The sequence below is a fragment of the Lytechinus pictus genome, chromosome 17 (genome assembly GCF_037042905.1).
Source record: "Lytechinus pictus isolate F3 Inbred chromosome 17, Lp3.0, whole genome shotgun sequence".
Lineage (NCBI taxonomy): Eukaryota > Metazoa > Echinodermata > Echinoidea > Temnopleuroida > Toxopneustidae > Lytechinus > Lytechinus pictus.
Genome location: NC_087261.1, coordinates 13,727,126 through 13,752,878, shown reverse-complemented (window position 1 = coordinate 13,752,878; position 25,753 = coordinate 13,727,126). Strand labels below are relative to the sequence as shown.

Below are 25,753 nucleotides of genomic sequence, written 5' to 3'. Positions count from 1 at the left end.
ATAATTGTAAAAAAATACCTTGAAGATGGAGACGGAATAGTAATCAGTCCCGTTTCATAAAGACTTAAACAATTATTGCAATTTTTGTCATTATGTTGTAACTACTCTTGAAACCTGAGTTTTGATTGGCTGTTGGGGCTACGGTTGCCTTGGTAGTTACCGTATAATGGCAAAGTAACTCCAATTTGGCGTTGCAAGAAACTTGCCATCAATTACAAGTCTCTTGATTGCTAATCTGCTCCTTCTAATAACACTGTAAACAAACTCTTAGCATAAGTAGTTACCACTTTATGTATGTAAGTAGAATCTATTTTTCCTGGATTTTTTTTAATATACTAAACTTTTTTTTAATTTACTTGATATTTTAAGGTTCAATATACATTTAGGAAATTTCAAGTAATACTCACTTGCTTCGATTAAGTAAACTTAACTCCAATTATTACGCAAAAAAAAAATAATTACTTAAAAATGTATGTTATACTTGTACTTTTCAATAAAAGCCTTATTCACATAATACATGAATATTCATTAAGAGCAAGCAAATGTCATTTTTTATGAAATAACTGTCATATCTAGTTGTGTTTGAAAATTGATTTGGATTAGGGTGTGCAAAATAGTTATATTTGTATTGAATCAAGAGAAGATCAACATATTGAATAGATTTTTCTTTTGGTTCACGGAAAATATATCATTGATTCATTCGGGAGGATGCACCGATCGCGTAAAAATAGATATGCCAGTATCTATCAAGAACAGGTAAGCGACAATGAAAAAGTCTAATAATTGGATAAAAGATGTCTGAGTTGAAATGATGCCCTTAAAAGTCGGACGAACAGTGGACCTGCATGCTCAGAAAGCCTCCCCAACATTTTTTAAACATTGCAGTGATTGTTTTTACTTAATTGAATTAAGTTGGTGTAACCTACATGTAATTGGCTGCAAAGAAAACAAGTAAACTTTACTTGAATTTGCAAAAAGTTATAAATACTTTTTAAAACATTAAGGCAGTTTCTAAACATGATTTAATTGAGTAAATATCAAGGTAATTTTTGTTTTACAGTGAAGGAGTGTAATCTGATTTGCTACAGTTGAAAGTGATCAAAAATTGTAAAATCGCAACAGAATATTTACAACTGCTAGCAAATACTTCATTGCAACACCCGCTATATACTAGCCTATGTCCTGACTAAACGGATCACATAATGGCTGTTTGCGTGAATTCTGACGGCATTTCTGAGAGCTTCCGCGTCCTCGAAGTTATACTTGGGACCTTTCGCAATCCTCACGGACGCTAATATTAGGGTCCCCTAACACAAAAGTTAACGCTTAATCATACACTTGATTTTTAAGATTGAATGTGCATTATAGTCAATAGAATCAAACGTAGAAAACTGCTCTACAATCAATGCTAAACTTTGTGTTACAGGGGGGTTACAGGCCCTACAGATCTGCTTTTCGTGTGCAAAATCCTTTTCTGCGACACTCGCACCATACATAGCATGTATATTACGACTGATGGTTTGAGATATTCGAAATGAAGACCTAAAATAGATTATGACATGGATAAGAAAGTGGTTTTTCAAACAAATCGAGTACATATTGAGTGAGGAAAAACTTACTGAATGAAGGCTTAGATATAGATCATTACAGTCCATCGAATCGATATTACATTTAATGTGGATTATTGGTGTATCACTGGCAATTGATTTCATGGGTCAGATCAACCTCTCCAGCCGAACATTTCGCGTGAGTTGATATGTGCACACCATTATGTAATACATTTGAACTCGTTTCTTTTTGTTTCTTTTGTTTCTTTTGTTTATTCCTTCTACACAAACGATATGCCTCTCGCACACGATGTAATGGGCATTATGTTTTACTTCCCCCAGAAATGGGGATTAGATTCAAATTCCGGGGGGACCACTTCCATTAATGAGTGGATACCAGGCACGACCATGGGGTTTCGAAAAATACCCTAAACAAGCTGGGAAGTAATTCTTTTCCAGATTATGAAAATGCATCTCTTAACAAGAATTTGGCTTGTGAAACCCTACAAGTATTGGATATCCCTTTTTTGTCAGCATTTTAAACATCGTTTTGACACCCTTATAACGTTACATAGGCCTATACGTAACGTACCTGCCCACTCTGTCCCCTTTTACGCGTGGTCGCTCCTGGGATCCACTAATCAATGGAAGTGGGCCCCCCGGGCGGCCTCTCGAGCTCTAGGAGGAGTCAAATGTGGCTTTGGAAAGTCGTCCTCAACGAGATATATCGCTGTTACCATAGTAGCAACCAAAATTTTGCACACGAAACGCATATTGAATGTTTCCGTCGCAGATGCGAAACGAAAAAAAAATCTCATGTCACACAATTTGCATTGCAGGACGACCATGATGACGGGCCCAAAAAGTCTCTTCCAAAATCAACTAACGTCGTAAATAAGCGTGCGCGTCCTCAAACGAAAGGTCCGGACTGTCAAATTAAGTGAACTCCCCTCATGCAGGCTAGGGTGGCCTCGTTCACTACCCTGTTAAAAAATTACTTTGGTATTTACTTGATTGAATGTGTTAAGAAACTGTCTCAATTTTCAAATATTTGTAACTTTAACAGGCCGAAGATTACAATTTTTTGTTTCCAAACCAGGTGTTTTGCAATAATGGTTTAATTATAGCAGTTTTCCATTGCGAAGGAAAATGACCAGAAGGCAATTGATGGGAGATTAATTAGAGATGTGATGGTGGGAATCAGTGTGTCCACACACTGTAAAAGAATCTTTGTGGGCATTGGGTCCGATGCACAAGACTTTTTGCTGAACTTGGTTATAAGTTTCCTATCATCATGTTCTGAAAGAAGAGAAAAGTTATTAAAGTCGAGTACATCATGGGAGGAAACCTGAAGATAATTTGTCTGTGGATTGCTACTTGCATTCAATCTTGACTCAATATTTTCATGGATCTGTATTACTTTGTTCTGAAAAAAAAACTTGCCTAAATCCATCGACAAAGCCCTCTTTGTCAATAATGTATGGTATTACAGGTTGCTTGTTCGCAATATTCAACAAAGACTTCACAACACGAAATAACTGTTTTTGATCACCTTCGTTTTCAGTAATTAAATCATTGTGATGGATTCTACGAGCATCATTTAACCATGGACCTATTATGCAACATGTGATTGCGAAGTGACTTATACGTGTTCCAATCATTCTCCGCCCAACGCTTTTCAGCTTTCCTTTTCTGTATTTTTGCGATCTTTACATTATCAGTGAACCAAGGTACTTGGGGTCGCAGAACAACTTTATTAATTAGTTACGACAGGTGCATATTTATCTAAGATACTTTTTAGTATTACATCATATAATGAGACCAATTCCTCAAGATCACAAGGTGTAGTTTGCGAAGATTATATATAGAAGATTGCTATATCAAGCTTCATCGCATCAATATAAATTACTCCAAGCCTACGGTATTACATTACTTTAGAAGGCAGTAGAGGTTTGTATGAGTTAAGAGTGCATAGTAGGAATAATTATGATCGCACAAAAGAGAACTGTGTGGTCATCAAGATCATCAAGTCAAGGGTATGACCATGAACATGTGTATTAAAAGGATTAAAATTAACCAGTTGTGTGCAAAAAAGAGACTCATACAAGCAGATCCGAGAAAGATCTTGCCTCTATAGCTGCTTTGACAGTATCCACACAGATATTAAAATCTCCAACAATAAGCAATGGGAGATAAGACAACAAATGACATTGGCTGTAATCATTAAACTTGATATGAATGATGAAACTGTTACAGGATGAGATTCTGAGTATGGTGGTCTGTAAATGAAGAGTTTAGTTGCAAAAGGGGTTAAGTCCACTTTGGACCATTCCGAGAAAAACCATGTTTTTTATTCTCACTTATTGCAATATTCTTATGAGAAACTAAATTGTCATGATGTACTACCCTATCATGTGAACATAAAATTGGGTATAAAAGAAATCTACCTGTCTTCAATTTTTTTCTATATATTTTTAAAGAAATATCATTGTGGACCTAACCCCTTTTGCAACTAAACTGAAATAAATCAAATCTCTTTTGATTAAAAAGGTGATTTTTCTTTGCCACTTTCATTCACGTTTTCATTTGAATTTCAAATTGTCTCTGGTATCATCAGAGTGACTAAAAATTTAGAGGTTTAGAGACAGAAAACAATAAAATTTATGAAAAATGGACCTTACCCTTTTTGACAAATGAGTTCTTCAGAAGAGTTCAGTTACAAAAGGGGTTAGGTCCACTCCAAGAAAATAATTTTTTTAATTCTCCCATATTGCAATATTCTTATGCGAAACTGAATTTTCATGATACCCTACCATGAGAACATAAAATTGGGTATAAGAGAAAATCTACCTGTCTTCATATTTTTAAAGATATTCTTTTCCAAAAAAAAACCGGGTGGATCTAACCCCTTTTGCAACTAAACTGAAATGGACCTAACCCCTTTTGAAAAAAAGTGATTTTCTTTGCCATTTTAGTTCACTTTTTAATATGAATTTCAGCTTTTCTTTGGTATCATCTTATAGAGCTACTAAAAATCTATACATTAAGACATAAAAATAAAATTTGATGAAAAATGGACCTAACCCCTTTTGCAAGTGAGCTCTTCAAATATTAATTAATTGTATATGAAATGGCTGTAACGAGACAAGATATTCAGCAAACTCAAGAGTTCTTCTCACCAGCAGCTGCCATACGGACATCAATTGTCTCTCTAAACACAGGGCCAGTCCCGCCGCCACGGCGACCACTTCGTTGATGATGATTGAGTTTCTGCAATGGCAACTAAGTCAACTTTGCTGTCACAGATGAAATCGTGAATGAGGGCAGTCTTATTGCGCACATACTGTACATTAACAGAACAGAGCTGAAGATTCGAAGAAGAAGATGATGATGATACTGAATGGTTGCTTATCGCGTGTAATAGAGTTCTTTCTACGGCCTCCTAGAGTTTGTACCATATGTGTGAATGTTACAAAATAATGTCCAATGGGAGATTCTCTTTGAATTCCTTAATTACAGAAGTGTAACTGAAGAATACTTGATCATCATAAATCCCAGAATTTTGGATGAATTCAACAAGAGATTTAAAAAGGTGATTTTGGATTTAAAAAAATTTGCACCAGGCCTACCGAGTTATTAAAGGTCAAGTCCACCCCAGTAAAATGCTCATTTGAATAAATAGAGAAAAATCAAACTAGCATAATGCTGAAAAATTTATCAAAATCGGATGTAAAATAAGAAAGTTATGACATTTTAAAGTTTCGCTAATTTTTCACAAAACAATGATATGCACAATTCAGTGACATGCAAATGAGACAGTCGATGATGTCCTTCACTCACTATTTCTTTTGTTTTCTATTGTTTGAATCATACAATATTTCATTTTTTTTATGGATTTGACAATGAGGACCAACTTGAGTGAACCATACAGTCTTGAGCAATGCTAATTCCACATGTTCAGGGAGAAATTAACCGTTGTTTCACTTGACAATGAGGAGAAAATAAGAATATTTCATATTTCATATTATAAAATACAAAAGAAATAGTGAGTGGATGACGTCATCAGTCTCCTCATTTGCATACCGAACAGGATGTGCATGTATCTGTTTTGGAAATTAAGCAAAACTTTAAAATGTCATAACTTTCTTATTTTACATCCGATTATGATGAAATTTTCAGCGTTATGCTTGTTGGGTTTTTCTCTTTTTATTCAAATCAACTTTTCGTTGGGGTGGACTTGTCCTTTAAGCTCCTATGATGCTGATATATATACATTGTAACGTTGCAAAATTATGAGCTTCTACTGAGCACGTTTTGTAGTGTATAGGAACGATTCCTGATCCTTACTTACATACGCATAAAGAAATCCTACAAGGAGTATTCATTTCTCGATCTTATATCATTAGAACAACAACAATAGAATATACTATAAAGACAAAAAATAAGCGTGGGGCAAGCTTGGCTTACGATGATCGTACGGAGTCCTTAAACTAATCGCATTTTCAACATCATCTCGATCATACGACCTCGCGAGAGCGACAAACTTTGATTGTATGGTTATCATACGATTCCGCGAACACCCTAGACTTGTTCAAGTATTTATAAACTTTTCTGTAGTTTCCAATTTTCTCTGATATTATTTGTCATTCATGTACATATTGTATATATATATTTTTCTTTTATGCTGAGAAAATAAATGAATTGAACTGAACTGAACTGAACAAAGTAGAAACCTCTACGATTTTGTTAAATACTAGACTTTATATCGCAAATGGCGTCTTACGGCCATTGCAGGGGTAGGCCGACCGAGGAGTCTGGTATAGTGTCGATACAATTATACTCCAACGGCCTACTTGTTGAAGACTACCTGCCAAATGCGTCCGAATACAACTTTACAATCGTGACGGAAAACCTTGTTCAATCGCCAATAAACAAACACATTGATGAACGAGTTGACTTCATACAGGCGAAAGATAATGGCATAAATGGTATGATGTGCGTTAGATCTGCTCATGAATGCTTGCCGCGTTTCAATGGGTATATATCTACCGATGACTAACGGTATCATGCTCATGAGCTGAATACTGGTAATGACACAGAGTGTTGCCGTCAATTTCTTTTCTGACAGACGGCTGTCTTTTTTGTCATTCTGATCACCACGGTCTATTGCCATCTGTGATGATGGAGCGTTGGGGACCACCGATGCTGAACCTGTCGAAGTGGTAGGACCAGGCACATCAATATGTTTGCCAGAGACGGTTTCCAGATTGCATTGTGATCCTTGACTTGTAGAGGACTCGTTTGTAGTTGCAAGCAGAGATGCTTCTTTTGGCGGGATGTTCAAAGATGTATCGATGCATCCAGATAAAGTGCTTCCCGGAACCGGGTAAACAGTTGGTTGATCTGTTTGGTGGTTGGGCTTGCCAAGCCCAATATCAACATCTGATTTCTGATTAGGTATCCGTTCACATGATGCGGTCTCTCCAGAGTTGTTGATATTGGTTTGTGCAAGGTGCAAAGAATTCTTAGAGGCACTTGGAAGTGCCGATTTGCTAGATGGATTGCCAACAAGTCTTGCGTGAACCTTTGACAGGCGACGAAGGGCAAAAATGGTCCGACAATAGAATAAGGATGACGTGCAGATAATGCTAATGATGTACCCTTGTCCAAAGTATTTATCAAACTTTTTGAACCATTCGAGGTCTGACCTGTACATGCAGTCTTCGATGAGTTCAACGTAATGTATCGCCGGAATACATGGTATCATCGTCGTAAAAGTTAACATATAAGCGATGGCGACAATGATGATGGCTTGACGAACCTTCGGCCGACGGTGAACGGGAAAACACACCGCTAAGTAACGGTCAATGCTAATAGCTACTGTCATCATCCACTGATGACCTATAAACGATCCGTCAATAAACCATTTGATTTTGCAAAAGATGTCACTGGCGACCCATACCTTGAATTTAAGCAGGCATATCATCGAGGAGAGTAAATCGGTGATAGACAGGCCCATGATGAATACATCTGTTCCGTTCTTTTTCCTCTTTGCAGCGTACACCGCCAAAATGACCATATTGCTTGGCAGTCCGATGGCGAATATGATTGCATAAAAAGCATAAAAGACGCTCCGAATGATGGCCATGTTCGATTCAGGTGCTTCTCTGGAGCAATCAATCAGGATGCGCCGTTTGCTCCTTTGTTCCTTTGGTAGATGAGTGGTTGGGGCTATGGCTGATCAACTCCTAGAATCGCTCGAAGATGGGGTGTATCGTACACGAAGTAAGTGCTTTATATGTGCACACCAGTTGGATAATCTCTGAATGGATTTCAAAACGTCCAATTCAACCTGATTTAAAAGAGATCAGTTTATATAATTGGTGGGGACTGAGAAACGTTCATGGCACAGAAGATATCGCTGGAACACCATCCCTCTGTACCTTTGTTTGATGTTGGCTGAAGAAAGAACATCAGTGACGTAATTGCTTGTCCTCTCGGCCTATCACATCCTCCTTTGCAATGTATTCTTTATCACATTTGTAGCATAGATATAAATTGCTAAAAGTACAACAGGCATAGTTCATTAAGTATATATAAAGAATTGAATAAAGCAAATGCTTTAAGAAATATCATTACCAGTATATTTTTAACTCGACTTTGCTTTTCTTTCAAACTTTAAATGAATCTTTGCTTGCAATCAGCATTGTTTTTTAGTCAGTGTAGCTGTGATTTTTTCAAGTGGAAAAATGAAGAAGAATAGAAAATGTAAGATTGAATAAAGAAAGAAGAGTATTTGGCTATGTAGTTGATTATGACCCTTATTCTACAGTCACACTCACGCCAACGAAACCTACTCCAGGTCAACCAATGATATGCCTGCCATTCGGAATAATCTTTGGTCCGCCCAGAGCACTGGTCCAGCGATCAGTGGTTCAGACACGGTTTGTTGGTGCGACTGTAATAAAACAATGGCGTCACCCTCGGGTCACCTTGCCTCTTCTTCCTTTTAATACAAACTCCCCGGGAGTACCGCGTTCTGTGATATTAACCCGGAGTTGCCCCTTTCTTCATTATAATAAAAAGTACAATATGACCCAAGCATTAGCAAGTGTTCTCAGGAATCGAAGAAGTTCCTTTGATGAAGATGCTACCAGATAACTTCCACTGCATATTTTATTTCTGGATTTTGTAACGTAATCCCTTCAATTTTTTTATGAATGCAAAAGCCATTAGGGACTTTCCATTAATGGACTATATTTCATTGTTCCTAAAATTAAGAAAACAAATCTCTAATTTCTTTGACTTGGAGCTACATTAGGAATAAGAAAATTCCATTATACAAACAAAGAAGGACATTACTCACAAAAACACTTGAAAGAATTAAAATGTATATCATTAAAATGTGACATCAGAGACATTGTAAAAATTAAATAAAGGGCATATCTGTTTTAATTCGATTTTTTGTTGTTTTCCACTATTCTACCTGATTTAATTCGCAGTCCATTATTCTTACATTCATTATTGTATTCAGTATTGTACAAAAAAAAATTATCATGAAAAGAGAATTTAATGGCGTTTTGCGATCCTAATCCTCGGACTCCAAATCAAGAAAAAAAATCAAAGACCCATTAATATAAAAGAATAGAATATTTCATATCAAAGTCGTGTTGGCCTAATACGAGGATTACATAAATGCATTAGAATAGGAATTATTTCTTTTATGAGGTATTCGACCGTGCAAAAAAAATAGATGAGTTATTCATCTGCCAGTGGTAAATGCAATTTGATATCATGACTCGTTGCTTTTACAATGAGACATTTCAGATTACCATCGAAGCAAGAACATTGGTTGCAAAGATTTGTATCTTTTAATAAAAAAAAAATGTTTGTAACTGCAGTTTTGCTCGACAGAAAGTTGGGGGAAAATCTAAAATAATTGAAACGCTAAGGTAATTGATAATTCAAATGAGTTGATTGAGGAAGGAGGGTGGACGGTGGTTAATATATTGAATATTTTGGACAGTCACACCTGAAAAAAAATCGAAATGACATTATTAAGAGAGTGTGTGTGTGTGAGAGAGAGATGGGGAGACGAAGGGGAAGAGAGGGAGAAGAGAGAGACGAGTGCTTGACAATAGATTTTGTGATGAATATGGTCAAAGAACTATATACACTAGGAAAAAAAGCCAATCAGCAAATATACGCAAAATACCTCAAACGCTGTACAACAATCATTTAGGAATATTAGTGGACATGTACATCCTCAAAATGACTGTTTCAAAACGATAATTAGTGAGCACTACACAACTGCTCGTCTGTTCGTGATTGTGCTTTACTCTTTCGTGTTTCGCACTTATTTTTTTTTTCAATTCCAGATCATTCACCTGATCTTGGCAAGAAATCTTGACAATCCTTCCAAAAACGTCTATTTAGTTTTCAGTAACCGAAAATGTTGATAACCGAGTTTACCTCATATAATGTTAGACTGGCAATCATTGAGAAATGGACTAATCTATGGAGCCTTCTGCAGACTAAACGTCAAGTATCACAGATCGTAACCTCTGGAGAGTTAGACTTTCATTGAGAAGCAAACATGCCAAGCTACTGTTGTCAGGGCATTTGCTCTTTCCAGACTGGTCCTGGCCAGAAGGACTTAGACCGACTTCAGAGACGACGGAACTCTGATAGGCTTCTTCTCTACTCATCTTTGGACTTCCACAAAACCTTTCCGACTGCAGCTCCTTTAATTGCATGTGACAGAGGATAGACTTTCAAATTTTGCTGCTATTAAAGTCCGGATTATATTGATAACATTCGTCGCCCCTCCCCATTCGTAATATCGTTCATTAATGAATTTGTTTTTGGGGTAGCCCCAAAGACTTAGCTTTATTGTCACAAACACGAATAGGTATCAGACAATGCCCTAAATAAATAATTTCGTATGCCATGAAATTTAAATCTCGGACGTCGATCGGGCGATCGTGATGAAAATTGGTACGCACGTTACCCATAGCATAATTTACAAAAATATAATATCAAATTTTGCCAAAATATCATTGCTATCGAATTATACTAAGTCATGCATAAAATCGAAAGTTTGCTCTAATTAACTTAATAATGCACCTAAAATGCTATTTTTTGGTTCACAGACTATTAATATGAATTTGATCAAATGTACTTAAAAAAATTAAACATCGCATTTATTTTCTTATGTATTTTATTGTTTTCTCAATTTCTTATATTTTTCTTTGTTTTTTCAACTCTTAGTTTTTTATTCCTTTATTGCCGGAAATTGTCGGGGACTTTATTTTGACCACATACAAGATGAAATCAACTGAATTTAATCAGTAAAAAGAAAAATAATGACACATTTATGAATTTTGGCTAAAAACACTATTTGCATTGGATTTGTACACGAATTTACATTTTTGAGCAATTTGTTATATGCATGCACTCACAAAACATTACGTAATTTTAGAACCGCGTACCCGGGACTCGCAATTTTGGTTTTAAGGACGTTCCACAGTTAAAATGAAATTCATGTCATTTTCACCAAACTTTGCACATAGATACTTTAGAACCTGAATATTCGAAATATGCAAAAATTAACATAGGTCCATGTGCTTGATTTTTTGCTATGGAGCTTCAAAGTTCACCCGAATGAATGTTCTTACGGATTGCGCATTCAAAAGAATTTGGCATTTTTAGACCTCGCAAGATCACTACAATGAGTTTAAACCTCTATTACTCAGTCAAAATACATGAAAAAGTCATCAAATTTCGCAAGAGAGTTAATAAGTGTATCGTTAGAATGGAGAATCTATTTATAGTGCTATTTGTTTGCAATTTTGAGTCTAACAGCACTGTCAGTTCTTAAAAATGGCGTAAAACATAACAAAAACCCAATCTCAAAAAAGTGAAATTTCAATAACAAACTACAAAAGTACAATAAATGCTGCACTTTATTCAAAATCCATGTCATTTTCACCAAAATGTGCAAAGTTGCAGAGGAAGGTATACCTAAGAGGTGCAAACATAAAAAAATAGGGCTTCATGTGCTTGTTTTCAAACTATCAGCATTTTCATTAGAGCAAATGTGCTTTTTAAAACACCAAAAATGCGCCAAATGCTTTGTATCTATGAGAAGAAAAAATCAAAACCACTTTACCATCTATTCAAACTCGGGGTCATATTCGTGATTTTTGGCAGCACTGCAGAGTAAAGTATTTTAAAATTGTAGAGATGTTTTTTTTAAATGGTCCATGGAATAATTAAAGTTTTTTAGCTTCATAAAATAACGCATCTGATCTGCAGTTAGAGTGCAGATGATGAGAAAAATCAGTTCATACCCACAGCTAATTAATCACCTGTTCATCCATTGTGACGTCAGCGAGCAGAGTGTAAAATATGCGCAGATCATAATAAGCACAAACATAACTGTGGAACGTCTTTGGTTTTAAAAGTTGAGCAAGACTTGAAAATAGAAAGTCAGGGAGCGACGCGGTCAAAAACATGGGCGTGGCGGATCTATCACGAAAAATGTCGAGGCGGGGGGGGGGGGGGGCTGATTCAGCCCCAGTCTTATTATCCATGTGGTATTGTCTGTTGTATTGTGTAGTACCACAGAAATACCACTTGAGTTCCATGAGCGTGAAACTCTGCATCGTAAATGGATTAGTTCGATCGTGTGACGTCACATCATGCCTTTAGTCACCGGCTGTGCACAGAAAACTATGTGAAGAAACTTTGTAATGTGTCAAAAAAAACTTTGTAATTTTAAAAGCTATATAACCCAAAAGCCTATGTACGATTGTTCATATTAATGTAGTTCACATTGTGAATAACATTTTGTTGACTTAGATTTGTGAGATGTGAGTGACTACGTTTATACGATGGGTTTATTCAAATGCTTCCCCGGTCGTTGTTATTTTTCGCGGTAGCACACGCGGTTGCGTGCTACATATATAGCTCCATATACACACAGGCACATTGGTTACGTGGAAGATAAGAGGTTGTTCGGGGGTCCGGTCTCCCATAAGTTACTTATCCCTTGTACATCCACGTCTTAATCACTTATTGGTATACAAATTAAATGAAGGTCGACGTACCTGGGAGTTCACTTTAAGTAGAAATATTTAGCGGAGTTTGTGCAAAGCAAACTGTCACTGTTCGCAAACGATTCTACAATGCTTCAGTCTGGTAAAAGCCGCATCACTTGCAGAAGAGTACATTCAATCACAAAAACGTCGTCAGCTAAGAATCAACAGACAGGAAAACTTGGCTAAAACTCGAGTTATTCGGCCTATTATTATGAAGATTATTTTCAAAATATGCATGAAGCCTGTTTTGTGATATAGGCAGCCACACATGATAAAAAAAAAATGATCGCAGTTAAGACATCAGTTAACTATAGACACTAGCCCTTCTTCCCAAGTCCCTCATTCGCCGTACATAGGCTACTTTTGTGTAACCTAACCTTGTATCCCTTTTTATTCCCTCAGCTAATATTTCGATCTTTGTGATGATATACAAAGAAATAACCATTGCATATCGCTTCCTTGTTTTTCCTCTGAATAAAGTAAAAAATCTTAGAAATATCCATGTTTCCAGCGCAAAATATATGTAAGCTCTGCTGTTGGGAGAGATCGTGGGTTTTTGAAGTGCATGTACACAACTCAGAAACACCATGACATGACGTCACCTGAACGACCCTTTCTCCGTGAAATTACGTTTCCAGCTTTCAGATTTTGGTGGCGTTTCGTTGGTTAAATTTGTTATTTTCTTTTTTATTTGTTACCTGGATGGAGTTAGATACAGGGTTGAAACCTTTCTATTGATATGTAAATCTCAGTTTTTGTGATCGTCTTCTCATGTCTACTTTAATAGCCCCTGGAAAAAATATTAGTAAGGTGTTGCCGAATATTTGTGGCTTGAGATAAATCACTCGTATTGGCTGGGCCCCGAGAATGTTTACCCCCCCAAAAAAAAAAATATGAATAGTTAAATGAATAAAAATAAAAAAATGAATAAATAAAAAACTGAATAACGAAACTGAAATGAATAAATGAAAAAACATGTTTGTCTTTCTTTCTTCTCATTAAAGTCTTTGCAGTTAATACTTTTTATATATTCTTTTTATCGATAAAAGGTTTGTCTATGGCTCTCTCTCATTTTCTCTATTCGCTTAACACGATCATGTCGTTCTTGAAAGGCAAATCACTTCCAATACCAACTTACAAATTTATTTTGTGCTCTCCCGGTATATCTCTCTCCCGGCATCTCTGTTGATCTCTTTCTTTCTTCCCCCTTTCTTCCTCGCCCTGTCTCTCTCTCTCTCTCTCCTTTCTCCTTCTCTGTCTCCCTCTTCCATGTGTCTCTCCCTCGTTGCCTCTATCCTTCTCTTCTCAGTGTTCAACCTGTATGCATCAAGTCGTGTCCGATTCTCATTCTTACTTTCAAAATTAATTTAAAGGCAAATGACATACAAACATTATTACCATGATGTGTGTGATTCCACAAGGCTTACTATAAACCTTGTCCTAAATAAAACACATACAAATCCCCTAGGATCATTTAGCCCTTTTTTGCTTTAATCAATTATCTACCGGCAATCACAAATAATACAAAGATTTACACAAAAAAATCACCATCACACACTGCAAAAACTCCGGTGTTGATTTAACACCAGCCCGGAATCTATATATGTCCACACCAGAGAAGTTTTTGAAACAACACCAGTTTGGAATAAAACCGATGCTGTTTTAATACTAATGGGTGTTGTATAAACACCTTTCTGGTGTAAGACCAAAACGAAATTGGTGTTGTTTAACACTTGTATGGTGTGGACATAGATAGATTCCGGGCTGGTGTTAAATCAACACCGGAGTTTTTGCAGTGCACCCATTATCATATATCATGACATGAAAGGTACAGCAAAATAATCTACACAGAGTGCATTTGGGGAAAGGTGATCTTTATTTTGTGGCACTTTAGAAGCAAATGTCGTTCAATCATTGTGATCCAGAAATAATTTATTTGGTGCAGTGTTAATAAACTCAGAGATTTTCCCCAAATTAATAATACAAGATACATCATGTACATATTCTAGAAACACAATCATCACTTGAATTTACAGTTCCACAAGCGTTTTGAATACATACAGCAGGTTCATTAGACATCTACTTGGAATGAAATAATGTATGTTCCTGGTTTTTTTTTTTCAAACCCATTTTTGAAAAAAAATGTCCGTGCAATTCATAGGTATGGGAAAATACATGAGGTATCGAGGCACCAATTATACATTTTTTTTTCTTTGAACATTTCAATACTGAACATGAAAATCCTTTCGAGTGTATCGTACGTCTACGTCTGATTCACACTATTTATGACCACACAGGCAAAGTTACTCCTTACATAGGACCAGAGACTATTTTTTTTTTGTGAGCTTCCATCCTCCAAGTTGTACTGTCAGATGACGTGAACTACAGGGGGGGGGGGGGTTCTTCTTTTTATTAGGCATAATTTGACTATTTTCGCCATCATAAATATTATATTATTAACGTTTGTTTTCTTTGAAAAAAAGTAAATGAATAAAGTAAAATTCAAATATTTCTTTCTTTTTTTCTTTTTCTTTTCTATGTCTTTTTTTAAAGGATATCTACTAGGATTTAAAGTCGAGTAGGTGTGTCTCACAATGTAAAACCAGGGCTTTTACTGAAAATATGTTATATAGGCCTACTACTACTTCATGCACGCCAGGGTAGTTTCATTTACTAGAGATTATCCGTAGTGATAATATTAAGAATTGATATAACATGGCCCTGGGAAGCGAGGCTCCTGCTGGGGACAATGAAGCACACACAAAAAAAGATTCCTTGGGGAGCAGCACCCCCAGGTTTTGTGGAAGATGTGTAAGAATTCAGGATTTTAACCAAAGTTAGCTTAATTTTGTATTGAAAACCCTTTTTTTTTGGCTTGTCAAATTTCTAGGGAAAAAAATGATTTCAATTTTTTTAAGTGAAAACCTTTTTTTTCTTGCTTTCCAAATTTACATCAGCACCCTCAGTAAAAAAAATCGTTCACACGGCTCTGTGAAATAAATTTCACTTCTTCTCATTCCTATTTAAGCAGTGCTGCTTTGACAAGTTTATGTGAATAATAACTTATCACTTACATTTTTTTAGTAGTCTATGTTGAATAATTGAATCAATAATGCTGATTTGTGATTATTCCATTATGGGTAGTCACACCATGAACCCTACTACACTCTAAATTTCAAGGATTTAAAATAACTCCATATCGGCTGTTAATAGTTACCAGTCGAATAATATATTTAGATTAAAACCTTGTGGATTTGAACAAAACGCTTTAAAAATGGTTTTAAATCTTTTGAGATTTAAAAGTTAAATCGTTAGGATTGTATATAGATCCAATATTCGGTATATTCACTGTTCAGAGCCGATTTGGATTTATTTAAACCCTTGAAAATTTGAGTGTACAGACCGATCAAAACCAATACGTTATTTCCACCAACATAGCGTCGGTCGTTTTTAGATTCGGTTGTTATGACTGCATCATGACATGGAAAATTATTGTTTGTTGGTATGATGGGTAAAGAGAATACAGGATTTTGTCGGTTCCATGACGTCAACTGATGTGTAAATGTGATATATTTTGTGTCATAGATATCTAGATTTCATTTTTTTTTTCGTTTCACGTTTCCAAAATATAATAAAGATGACATGACAAAGTCCAATATATTACATGATGTATGTATACACAGGTCTACACAATAACAGATATATGCGTGTTTCTTTCTCAAAATGTCATACAATATCGAGTGAAAACAAAATATTGTATATGATTATTTTTTCGTTCAGTTAATATGTCACTTAAAAATGAATTTCTCCTCTGTCTATCACTGCAGCGAAAATGAATAACAATTTTATAATGTGTGTACAAGAAGCCATAATAACAGAAAAAACAAGAGTTAGCGAAGTCATTTTGCAAAAAAAAAGAAGTAGTAAATTCACCATGCATGTTAACCTTCAAACAATGATATATCATAAATTTAAGAATTCAAGAAGAGTTTTAGAATGGTGATCTTGAAGAAGAAATAACAACGTGAACCAAGCATACCAAGTTATTAAGTTCCCATGGTAACAATATATACATTGTAAAGTTGCTAAATTATGAGCTTAACTCTGCATGCAGTGTTTTAGTTCATATGAACGACACATGTGACCATGTTTATATAAGTATATACGCGTAAACAGATCCAACAAGAATATACTACGAAGAAATACTACACTTGGCGCAAATTTGGTCTACGATGATCGTATGGAGTCCATATAAACTCATCGTATATTCAACAACGTACGACTTCGTGATATATCGTGATCATGTTTATTTTATTATCATTTATTGTGCGATTCCGCAGGCGCCCTATAATTGTCCAAGTCTAAACCTCTTCAATTTTGTCAAGTGTACGTGCGCTTGACAACTTTAAAAAATAGAAATTATTAGACAGCACCCCCTCCCCGATTTAGTACGAGTATGGTATTAACACATTATTGTTCTCAAACGGTCTACTTCATTTTGAAGACTGATTGCCAGATGCGTCCGAATAAGACTTGACAATCCCGACGGAAAACCTTGTTCAATCGCCAATAAACAAACACATTGATGAACGAGTTGACTTCATACAGGCGAAAGATGATGGCATAAATGGTATGATGTGCGTTAGATCTGCTCATGAATGCTTGCCGCGTTTCAATGGGTATATATCTGCCGATGACTAACGGTATCATGCTCATGAGCTGAATACTGGTAATGACACCGAGTGTTGCCGTCAATTTCTTTTCTGACAAACGGCTGTCATTTTTGTCATTCTTGTCAATGCGGTCTACTACCATCTGGGATGATGGAGCGTTGGGGACCATCAATGCTGCACCTGTCGAAGTGGTAGGTCCAGTCACATCAAGGTGTTTGCCAGAGACGGTTTTAAGATTGCATTGTGATCCTTGATTTGTAGTGGACTCGTTTGTAGTTGCAAGCAGAGATGCTTCTCTTGGCGGGACGTTCAAAGATGTATCGTTGCATCCAGATAAAGTGCTTCCTGAAACGGGGTAAACAGTTGGTTGGTCTGTTTGGTGGTTGGGCTTGCCAAGCCCAATATCGACATCTGATTCCTGACCAGGTATCCGTTCACATGATGCGGTCTCTCCAGAGTTGTTGATATTGGTTTGTGCAAGGTGCAAAGAATGCTTTGTGGTACTTGAAAGTGCCAATTTGCTAGATGGATTGCCAACAAGTCTTGCGTGAACCTTTGACAGGCGACGAAGGACAAAAATGGTCCGACAATAGAATAAGGATGAGGTGCAGATAACGCTAATGATGAGCCCTTGTCCAAAGTATTTATCAAACTTATTGAACCATTCGAGGTCTGACCTGTACATGCAGTCTTCGATGAGTTCAACGTAATGTATCGCCGGAAGAAGTGGTGTCATCATCGTAAACATGAACAGATAAGCGATGGCGACAATGATGATGGCTTGACGGACCTTCGGCCGACGGTGAACGGGAAAACACACCGCCAAGTACCGGTCAAAACTAATAACTACTGTCATCGCCCACTGATTGCCTATAAACCATATGTCAATAAACCATTTGATTTTGCAAAATATGTCACTGGCGACCCATACCTTGAATTTAAGGAGGCATATCATCGAGGAAAATAAATCGGTGAAAGACAGGCCCATGATGAATACGTCTGTTCCGTTCTTTTTCCTCTTTGCAGCGTATACCGCCAAAATGACCATATTGCTTGGCAGTCCGATGGCGAATATGATTGCGTAAAAAGCATAAAAGACGCTCCGAATGATGGCCATGTTCGATTCAGGTGCTTCTCTGGAACAGTCAGTCAAGATGTGCCGTTTGCTCCCTGGTTCCTTTGGTAGAGTGGTTGGGGCTACGGCTGATCAACGTTACTCCGAAAATTGCTCGAAGATTGGGTGTATCGTACACGAAGTAAGTGCTTTATATGTGGACACCAGTTGGATAATCTCTGAATGGATTTCAAAACGTCCAATTCAACCTGATTCAAAAGAGATCAGTTTATGTAATTTGTGAGGACTGAGAAACGTTCATGGCACAGAAGATATCGCTGGAACACCATCCCTCTGTACCTTTGTTTCATGTTGGCTGAAGAAAGAACATCAGTGACGTAATTGCTTGTCCTCCCGGCCTACCCCATCCTCCTTTGCAATGTATTCTTTATCACATTTGTAGCATAGATGTAAATTGCTAAAAGTACAACAGGCATAGTAGTCCATTAAGTATAGATAAAGAACTAAATAAAGCAAAAGCTTTAAGAAATATCATTACCAGTATATTTTAAATTCGACTTTGCTTTTCTTTCAAACTTTTAATGAATCTTTGCTTGCAATCAGCATTGTTTTTTAGTCAGTGTAGCTGTGATTTTTTCAAGTGGAAAAATGGAGAAGAATAGAAAATGTAAGATTGAATAAAGAAGAGTATTTGGCTATGTAGTTGATTATGACCCTTATTCTACAGTCACACTCACGCCAACGAAACCTACTCCAGGTCAACCAATGATATGCCTGCCATTCGGAATAATCTTTGGTCCGCCAAGAGTACTGGTCCAGAGATCAGTGGTTCAGAGAAGGTTTGTTGGTGCGACTGTAATAAAACAATGGCGTCACCCTCGGGTCACCTTGCCTCTTCTTCCTTTAAATACAAACTCCCCGGGAGTACTGCGTTCTGTGATATTAACCCGGAGTTGTCCCTTTCTTCATTATAATAAAAGGTACAATATGACCCAAGCATTAGCAAGTGTTCTCAGGAATCGAAGAAGTTTCTTTGATGAAGATGCTACCAGATAACTTCCACTGCATGTTTTATTTCTGGATTTTGTAACGTAATCCCTTCCAATTTTTTATGAATGCAAAAGCCATTAGGGACTTTCCATTAATGGACTATATTTCATTGTTCCTAAAATTAAGAAAACAAATCTCTAATCTCTATGACTTGGAGCTACATTAGGAATAAGAAAATTCCATTATACAAACAAAGAAGGACATTACTCACAAAAACACTTGAAAGAATTAAAATGTATATCATTAAAATATGACATCGGAGACATTGTAAAAATTAAATAAAGGGCATGTCTGTTTTAATTCGATTTTTTGTTGTTTTCCACTATTCTCCCTGATTTAATGCGCAGTCCATTATTCTTACATTCATTATTGTATTCAGTATTGTTTAGAAAGATAGATTTATTATGAAAAGAGAATTTAATGGCGTCCTGCGATCCTAATCCTCGGACTCCAAATCCAGAAAAAAAATCAAAGACCCATTAATATAAAAGAATAGAATATTTCATATCAAAGTCGTGTTGGCCTAATACGAGGATTGCATAAATGCATTAGAATAGGAATTATTTCTTTTATGAGGTATTCGACCGTGCAAAAGAAATGGATGAGTTATTCATCTATCAGTGGTTAATGCAATTTGATATCATGACTCGTTGCTTTTACAATGAGACATTTCAGATAACCACCCAAGCAAGAACATTGCTTGCAAAGATTTGTATCTTTTAATTAAAAAAAAAATGTTTGTAACTGCAGTTTTGCTCGACAGAAAGTTGTGGGGGAAATCTAAAATTATCGAAACGCTAAGGTAATTGATAGTTCAAATGAGTTGATTGAGGAAGGAGGGTGGACGGTGGTTAATTTATTGAATATTTTGGACAGTCACACCTGAAAAAATCGAAAGGACATTATTGAGAAAGAGTGTGTGTGTGTGTGTGTGTGTGTGAGGGTGTGTGTGTGTGAGAGAGAGAGATGCGGAGAGGAAGGGGAGGAGAGGGGAGAGAGAGAGAGAGAGAGAGACGAGTGCTAGACAATATATTTTGTGATGAATATGGTCAAAGAACCATATACACTAGGGAAAAAAACAATCAGCAAATATACGCAAAATACTTTAAACGTTTTACAACAATCATTTAGGAATATTAGTGGACATGTACATCCTCAAAATGACTGTTTCAAAACGACAATTAGTGAGCAATATACAACTGCTCGTCTGTTCGTGATTGTGCTTTACTCTTTCGTGTTTCGCACTCGTTTTTTTTTTTTCAATTCCAGATCATTCACCTGATCTTGGCAAGAAATCTTGACAATCCTTCGTAAAACGTATGTTTAGTTTTCAGTAACCGAAAATGTTGATAACCGAGTTTGCCTCGTATGATGTTAGACTAGCAATCATTGAGAAAGATTTCCAGCCATGTCAGTCTATTCGCAATATCGAACTAATCTATGACACATCTGCGAACCTCAGCCATCAGGTAGCTTTGGCCAGCAGAAACGTCAAGCATCACCTTTGTAACCTCTGGGGAGTTAGACGTTTCATTGAGAAGCAAACATGCCAAGCTGCTGTTTTCAGGGCACTTGCTCTTTCCAGACTGGACTACTGCAATAGCCTTCTTGGATTCTTGGTTGCAAAGATTTGTATCTTTTAAATAAAAAAAGTTTGCATTTGCAGTTTTGCTCTACAGAAAGTTGGTGGAAAAAGACTTCAGAGACAACGGAACTCTGATAGGCTTCTTCTCTACTCATCTTCGGACTTCCACAAAACCTTTCCGACTGCAGCTCCTTTCATTGCCTGTGACAGAGGATAAACTTTCAAATTTTGCTGCTATTAAATTGTTCATGTCTCTCGATCACCGAAGTCCGGATTATATTGATAACATTCGTCGCCCCTCCCTATCCGTAATATCGTTCATTAATGAATTTGTTTTTGGGGTAGCCCCAAAGACTTAGCTTTATTGTCACAAACACGATTAGCTATCAGACATGCCTAAATAAATAATTTCATATGCCATGAAATTTAAATCTCGGCCGTCGATCGTGCGATCGTGACGAAAATTGGTTCGCACGTTACCTATAGCATAATTTACAAAACTATAAGATCAAATTCTGCCAAAATATCATTGCTATCGAATTATACTAATTCATGCATAAAATCGAAAGTTTGCTCTAATTAACTAAATAATGCACCTAAAAGGCTATTTATAGGTTCACAGACTATTAATAGGAATTTGATCAAATGTACTTTAAACAAATTAAACATCGCATTTATTTTCTTATGTATTTCATTGTTTTCTAAATTTCTTATATTTTTCTTTGTTTTTTCAACTCTTTGTTTTTTATTCCTTTATCACCGGAAAATGTCGGGGACTTTATTTTGACCATATACATGTACAAGATGAAATCAACTGATTTTAATCAGTAAAAAGAAAAATGATGACACATTTATAAATTTTGGCTAAAAACATTATTTGCATTGGATTTGTACACGAATTCACGTTTTTGAGCAATTTGTTATATGCATGCACTTTAATTCAAAACATTACGTAATGTTGGAACCGCGTACCCGGGAGTCGCAATTTTGGTCTTAAAAGTTGAGCAAGACTTGAAAATAAATAGTCAGGGAGCGACGCGGTCAAAAACATGGGCGTGGCGGATCTATCACGAAAAGTGTCGTATTCAGCCCCAGTCTAATTATCCATGTGGTATTGTCTGTTGCATTGTGTAGTACCACATAAATACCATATAGAAATACCACAGGAAATTTTTGTAAGGGATATGAGGCAGCCGGGATTTACTCACTTGAGTGTAATGACGCATCCATTTGGCGCTTTGCGATGATCGTGTGCTGTAAGCTATATAGCTATATAATCTGAGCTCTTGCTCTCTGCCTTAACTCACGGGGAGTATTTATGTCCTAAGTAAAATATTCCTGCAGCTAATTTTTAATCATCTTTGTGATAATATACAAAGAAATATCCATTGCATGATATCGATTTTTTGTTTTTCCTCTGAATAAAGTAAACATCTCAGAAATAACCATGTTTCCAGCGCAAAATATATTTAAGCTCTGCTGTTCTGTTGAGAGTACGTGGGTTTGTAAAGTGCATGTACACAACTCAGAAACACCATGACATGGCGTCACCTGAACGACCCTTTCTCCGTGAAATTACGTTTCCAGCTCTCAGATTTGGGTGGTGTTTCGTTGGTTAAATTTGTTATTTTCTATTTTATTTGTTACCTGGTTGGAGTTAGATACGGGGTTGAAATTTTTCTATTGATATGTAATCTCAGTTTTTGTGATCGTCTTCTTATGTCTACTTTAATAGCCCCTGGAAAAAAAAATATTAGTAAGCCTATAGGTGTTGCCGAATATTTGTGGCTTGAGATAAATCACTCGTATTGGCTGGGCCCCGAGAATGTTTCCCCCCCCCCAAAAAAAAAAAAAAAAAAAAAAAAAAATAATAATAATTAAATGAATTTAAAAAAAATGAATAAATAAAAAACTGAATAAAGAAAATGAAATGAATAAATAAAAAAAAAATGTTTGTCTTTCTTTCTTCTCATTAAAATCTTTGCAGTTAATACGTTTTATCGATAATAGGTATGTCTATGGATATCTCTCTCATTTTCTCTATTCGCTTAACATGCTCAGGTCATTCTTGAAAGGCAAATCACTTCCAATACCAACTTACAAATGTATTTTGTGCTTTCCCGGTATATCTCTCTCCCGGCATCTCTATTGATCTCTTTCTTTCTTCCCCCTGTCTTTCTTCCTCGCTCTCTCTCTCCCTCTCTCCTTCTCTGTCTCCCTCTCCCCTGTGTCTCTCCCTCGTTGCTTCTATCCTTCTATTCTCAGTGTTCAACCTGTATGCAACAAATCGTGTCCGATTCTCATTTTTACTTTCAAAATTAATTCAAAGGCAAATGACATACAAACATTACAACCATGATGTGTGTGATTCCACAAGGCTGACTATAAACCTTTTCCTAAATGATGCGCATACAAATCCACTAAGATCATTTAGCTCTTTTTCGCTCTTAATCAATTATCTGTCCGCAATCACAAATAAAACGATGATTTAAAAAAGAATCGCCATCACACCCATTATCATATATCATGACGTGAAAGGAACAGCAAAAAAAAAATCTACACTGAGTCAGTGGCGTAGCTACGGGGGGGCCTGGGGGGGCACGTGCCCCCCCCCCCTGAGATTTGGTGTGCCCCCCCAGGTGCCCCCCAGAAAAAATTGGCAGAGCAAAAAAAAAAAAAAAAAAAGGGAGAAAGAAGAAAAGAAAAAGGAAAAGAAGAAGAAAGACAGAAGAAAAAAAAGAAGAGGAAAATAAGAGGAGGAAGACGAGTGAATGAAATAATGTGAGGGGAAGACTTGCAATTTCATGTTACTATATAAAATTTTTGCTGGCGCTTCGCGCCAGAATTGCCTGTTCGATGAGATTCATATCTTGCTCAATAGGCTGATATGGAGCAAGTTTTGAAGTCAATATGCAAAACATATTTTAGTTCGGACATCGAGCTTTCATTATTTTTTTTTCATTTACAAATTTAAGTGCTCTGTGAAATCGGTCCGTTTTATGGTCTACATATCAGCATTTTAAGCTCACGCTGCGCGGTCACATTGTTTGATTTGCCAAGTTCATATTGTATTCCATAATGTTCCATTAAACAAATGTATTCAGAATGCCCAGATTCTAGGTCTAAATCTAAAACATGCGCGATAGCCTGCATGTTCTTTATTTAAAATGTACTTAAATTATCCAGTTTCACATCAGAATATCAATAATCGTCTACTCACGCTTCACAATCGCATTATTAATTATACCCAATTGACTATATTCTATTTGTGATTTACAAAATATGAATAGAGTGTCCCACTTTTAGGTCTAAAATCTCAATTTTAAAATTTCTTCCTCTCGCGCTTCGCGCTCGCATCAATTATTTAGTTACATATCTACTCCATTTATTAATACAAAAAGTGCTTAGAAAGACAATTTTTTAGGTCGGAATGTCAAAAAATTTGCTCGCGCTTCGCGCTCGCATTATTGAAATATATACCGTCTTCGTGGGTAACTGTAAGCAGTCCTTAAGCAGTCCTTTTCGATAATGCTAGAACAGTTGATAAAAATTTCTGTTCACGCTTGGCGTTCGCAGTAACCATCTAGTTACATACGAATCTTGTTCAGGATCACACATAACATTGCCCAGAAAATTAAATTTTCAGGAAAAAATACATGAAAGTAAAAAATAAAAAAAAAATCGCTCGCGCTTCGCGCTCGCACTTTTTATAAGGCTTATGAGATTATTTCATGTTTATGTTGTTTTATAAGAATAAAACTAAGAAGTGACTGATATAGGTGAAGATAATTTCGGGCCCCATCCCCTAATGGCGAAAGTCGGATCCGCCCTTGTGACACATACACACACACACACCGGAAAAATGGCCGGTGTCCCCCCTGAAAAAGCAAGGACCCCCCAGTGCCCCCCCGTGAAAAAAATCCTAGCTACGCCACTGCACTGAGTGCATTTGGGGAAAGGTGATCTTTATTTTGTGGCACTTTAGAAGCAAATGTCGTTCGATCATTGTGATCCAGAAATAATTTATTTTGTGCAGTGTTGATAAACTCAGAGATTTTCCCCAAATTAATAATACAAGATACATCATGTACATATTCTAGAAACACAATCATCACTTGAATTTACAGTTCCACAAGCGTTTTGAATACATACAGCAGGTTCATTAGACATCTACTTGGAATGAAATAATGTATGTTCCTGGTTTTTTTTTTTCAAACCCATTTTTGAAAAAAAAAAATGTCCGTGCAATTTATATATATGGAAAAATAGTTGAGGCATCGAGGCATCAATTATTTTTTTCTTTGAACATTTCAACACTGAACATGAGAAACCTATTGAGTGTATCATACGTCTACGTCTGATTCACACGATTTATGACCACACAGTCAAAGTTACTCCTTACATAGGACCAGAGACTATTTTTTTTCTGTGAACTTCCATCCTCCAGGTTGTAATGTCAGATGACGTGAACTACCTCATGCACGCCAGGCTAGTCTCATTGACTAGAGTTTTGTTTTATTTTATGTCAAAGATAATCTTAGTGATAATATTAAGAATTGATATAACATGGCCCTGGGAACCGAGGATCTGCTGGGGGCGATGAAGCACACACACAAAATAAAATCCTTGGGGAACAGCATCCCTACGTTTTCTGGAAGATGTGAGGTAATTCAAAACTTTAACCAAAATTACCTTAATTTTGTATTGAAAACTTTTTTTCT

General features: G+C 36.4%; 2 protein-coding genes across 2 annotated transcripts; both read right to left on the bottom strand.

The window, feature by feature from the left end:
- Positions 1-2,007: 2,007 nt before the first annotated feature.
- On the bottom strand, positions 2,008-7,888 carry LOC129280278 (uncharacterized). The gene has a single exon (XM_064112494.1). It carries the CDS (start codon positions 7,693-7,695, stop codon positions 6,397-6,399), a length of 1,299 nt encoding a protein of 432 aa, XP_063968564.1. The 5' UTR covers positions 7,696-7,888; the 3' UTR covers positions 2,008-6,396.
- A 9,249-nt stretch (positions 7,889-17,137) lies between these two features.
- Positions 17,138-18,439, bottom strand: LOC135157252 (uncharacterized). Its single transcript, XM_064112225.1, has one exon. It carries the CDS (start codon positions 18,437-18,439, stop codon positions 17,138-17,140), a length of 1,302 nt encoding a protein of 433 aa, XP_063968295.1.
- Positions 18,440-25,753: the final 7,314 nt, after the last annotated feature.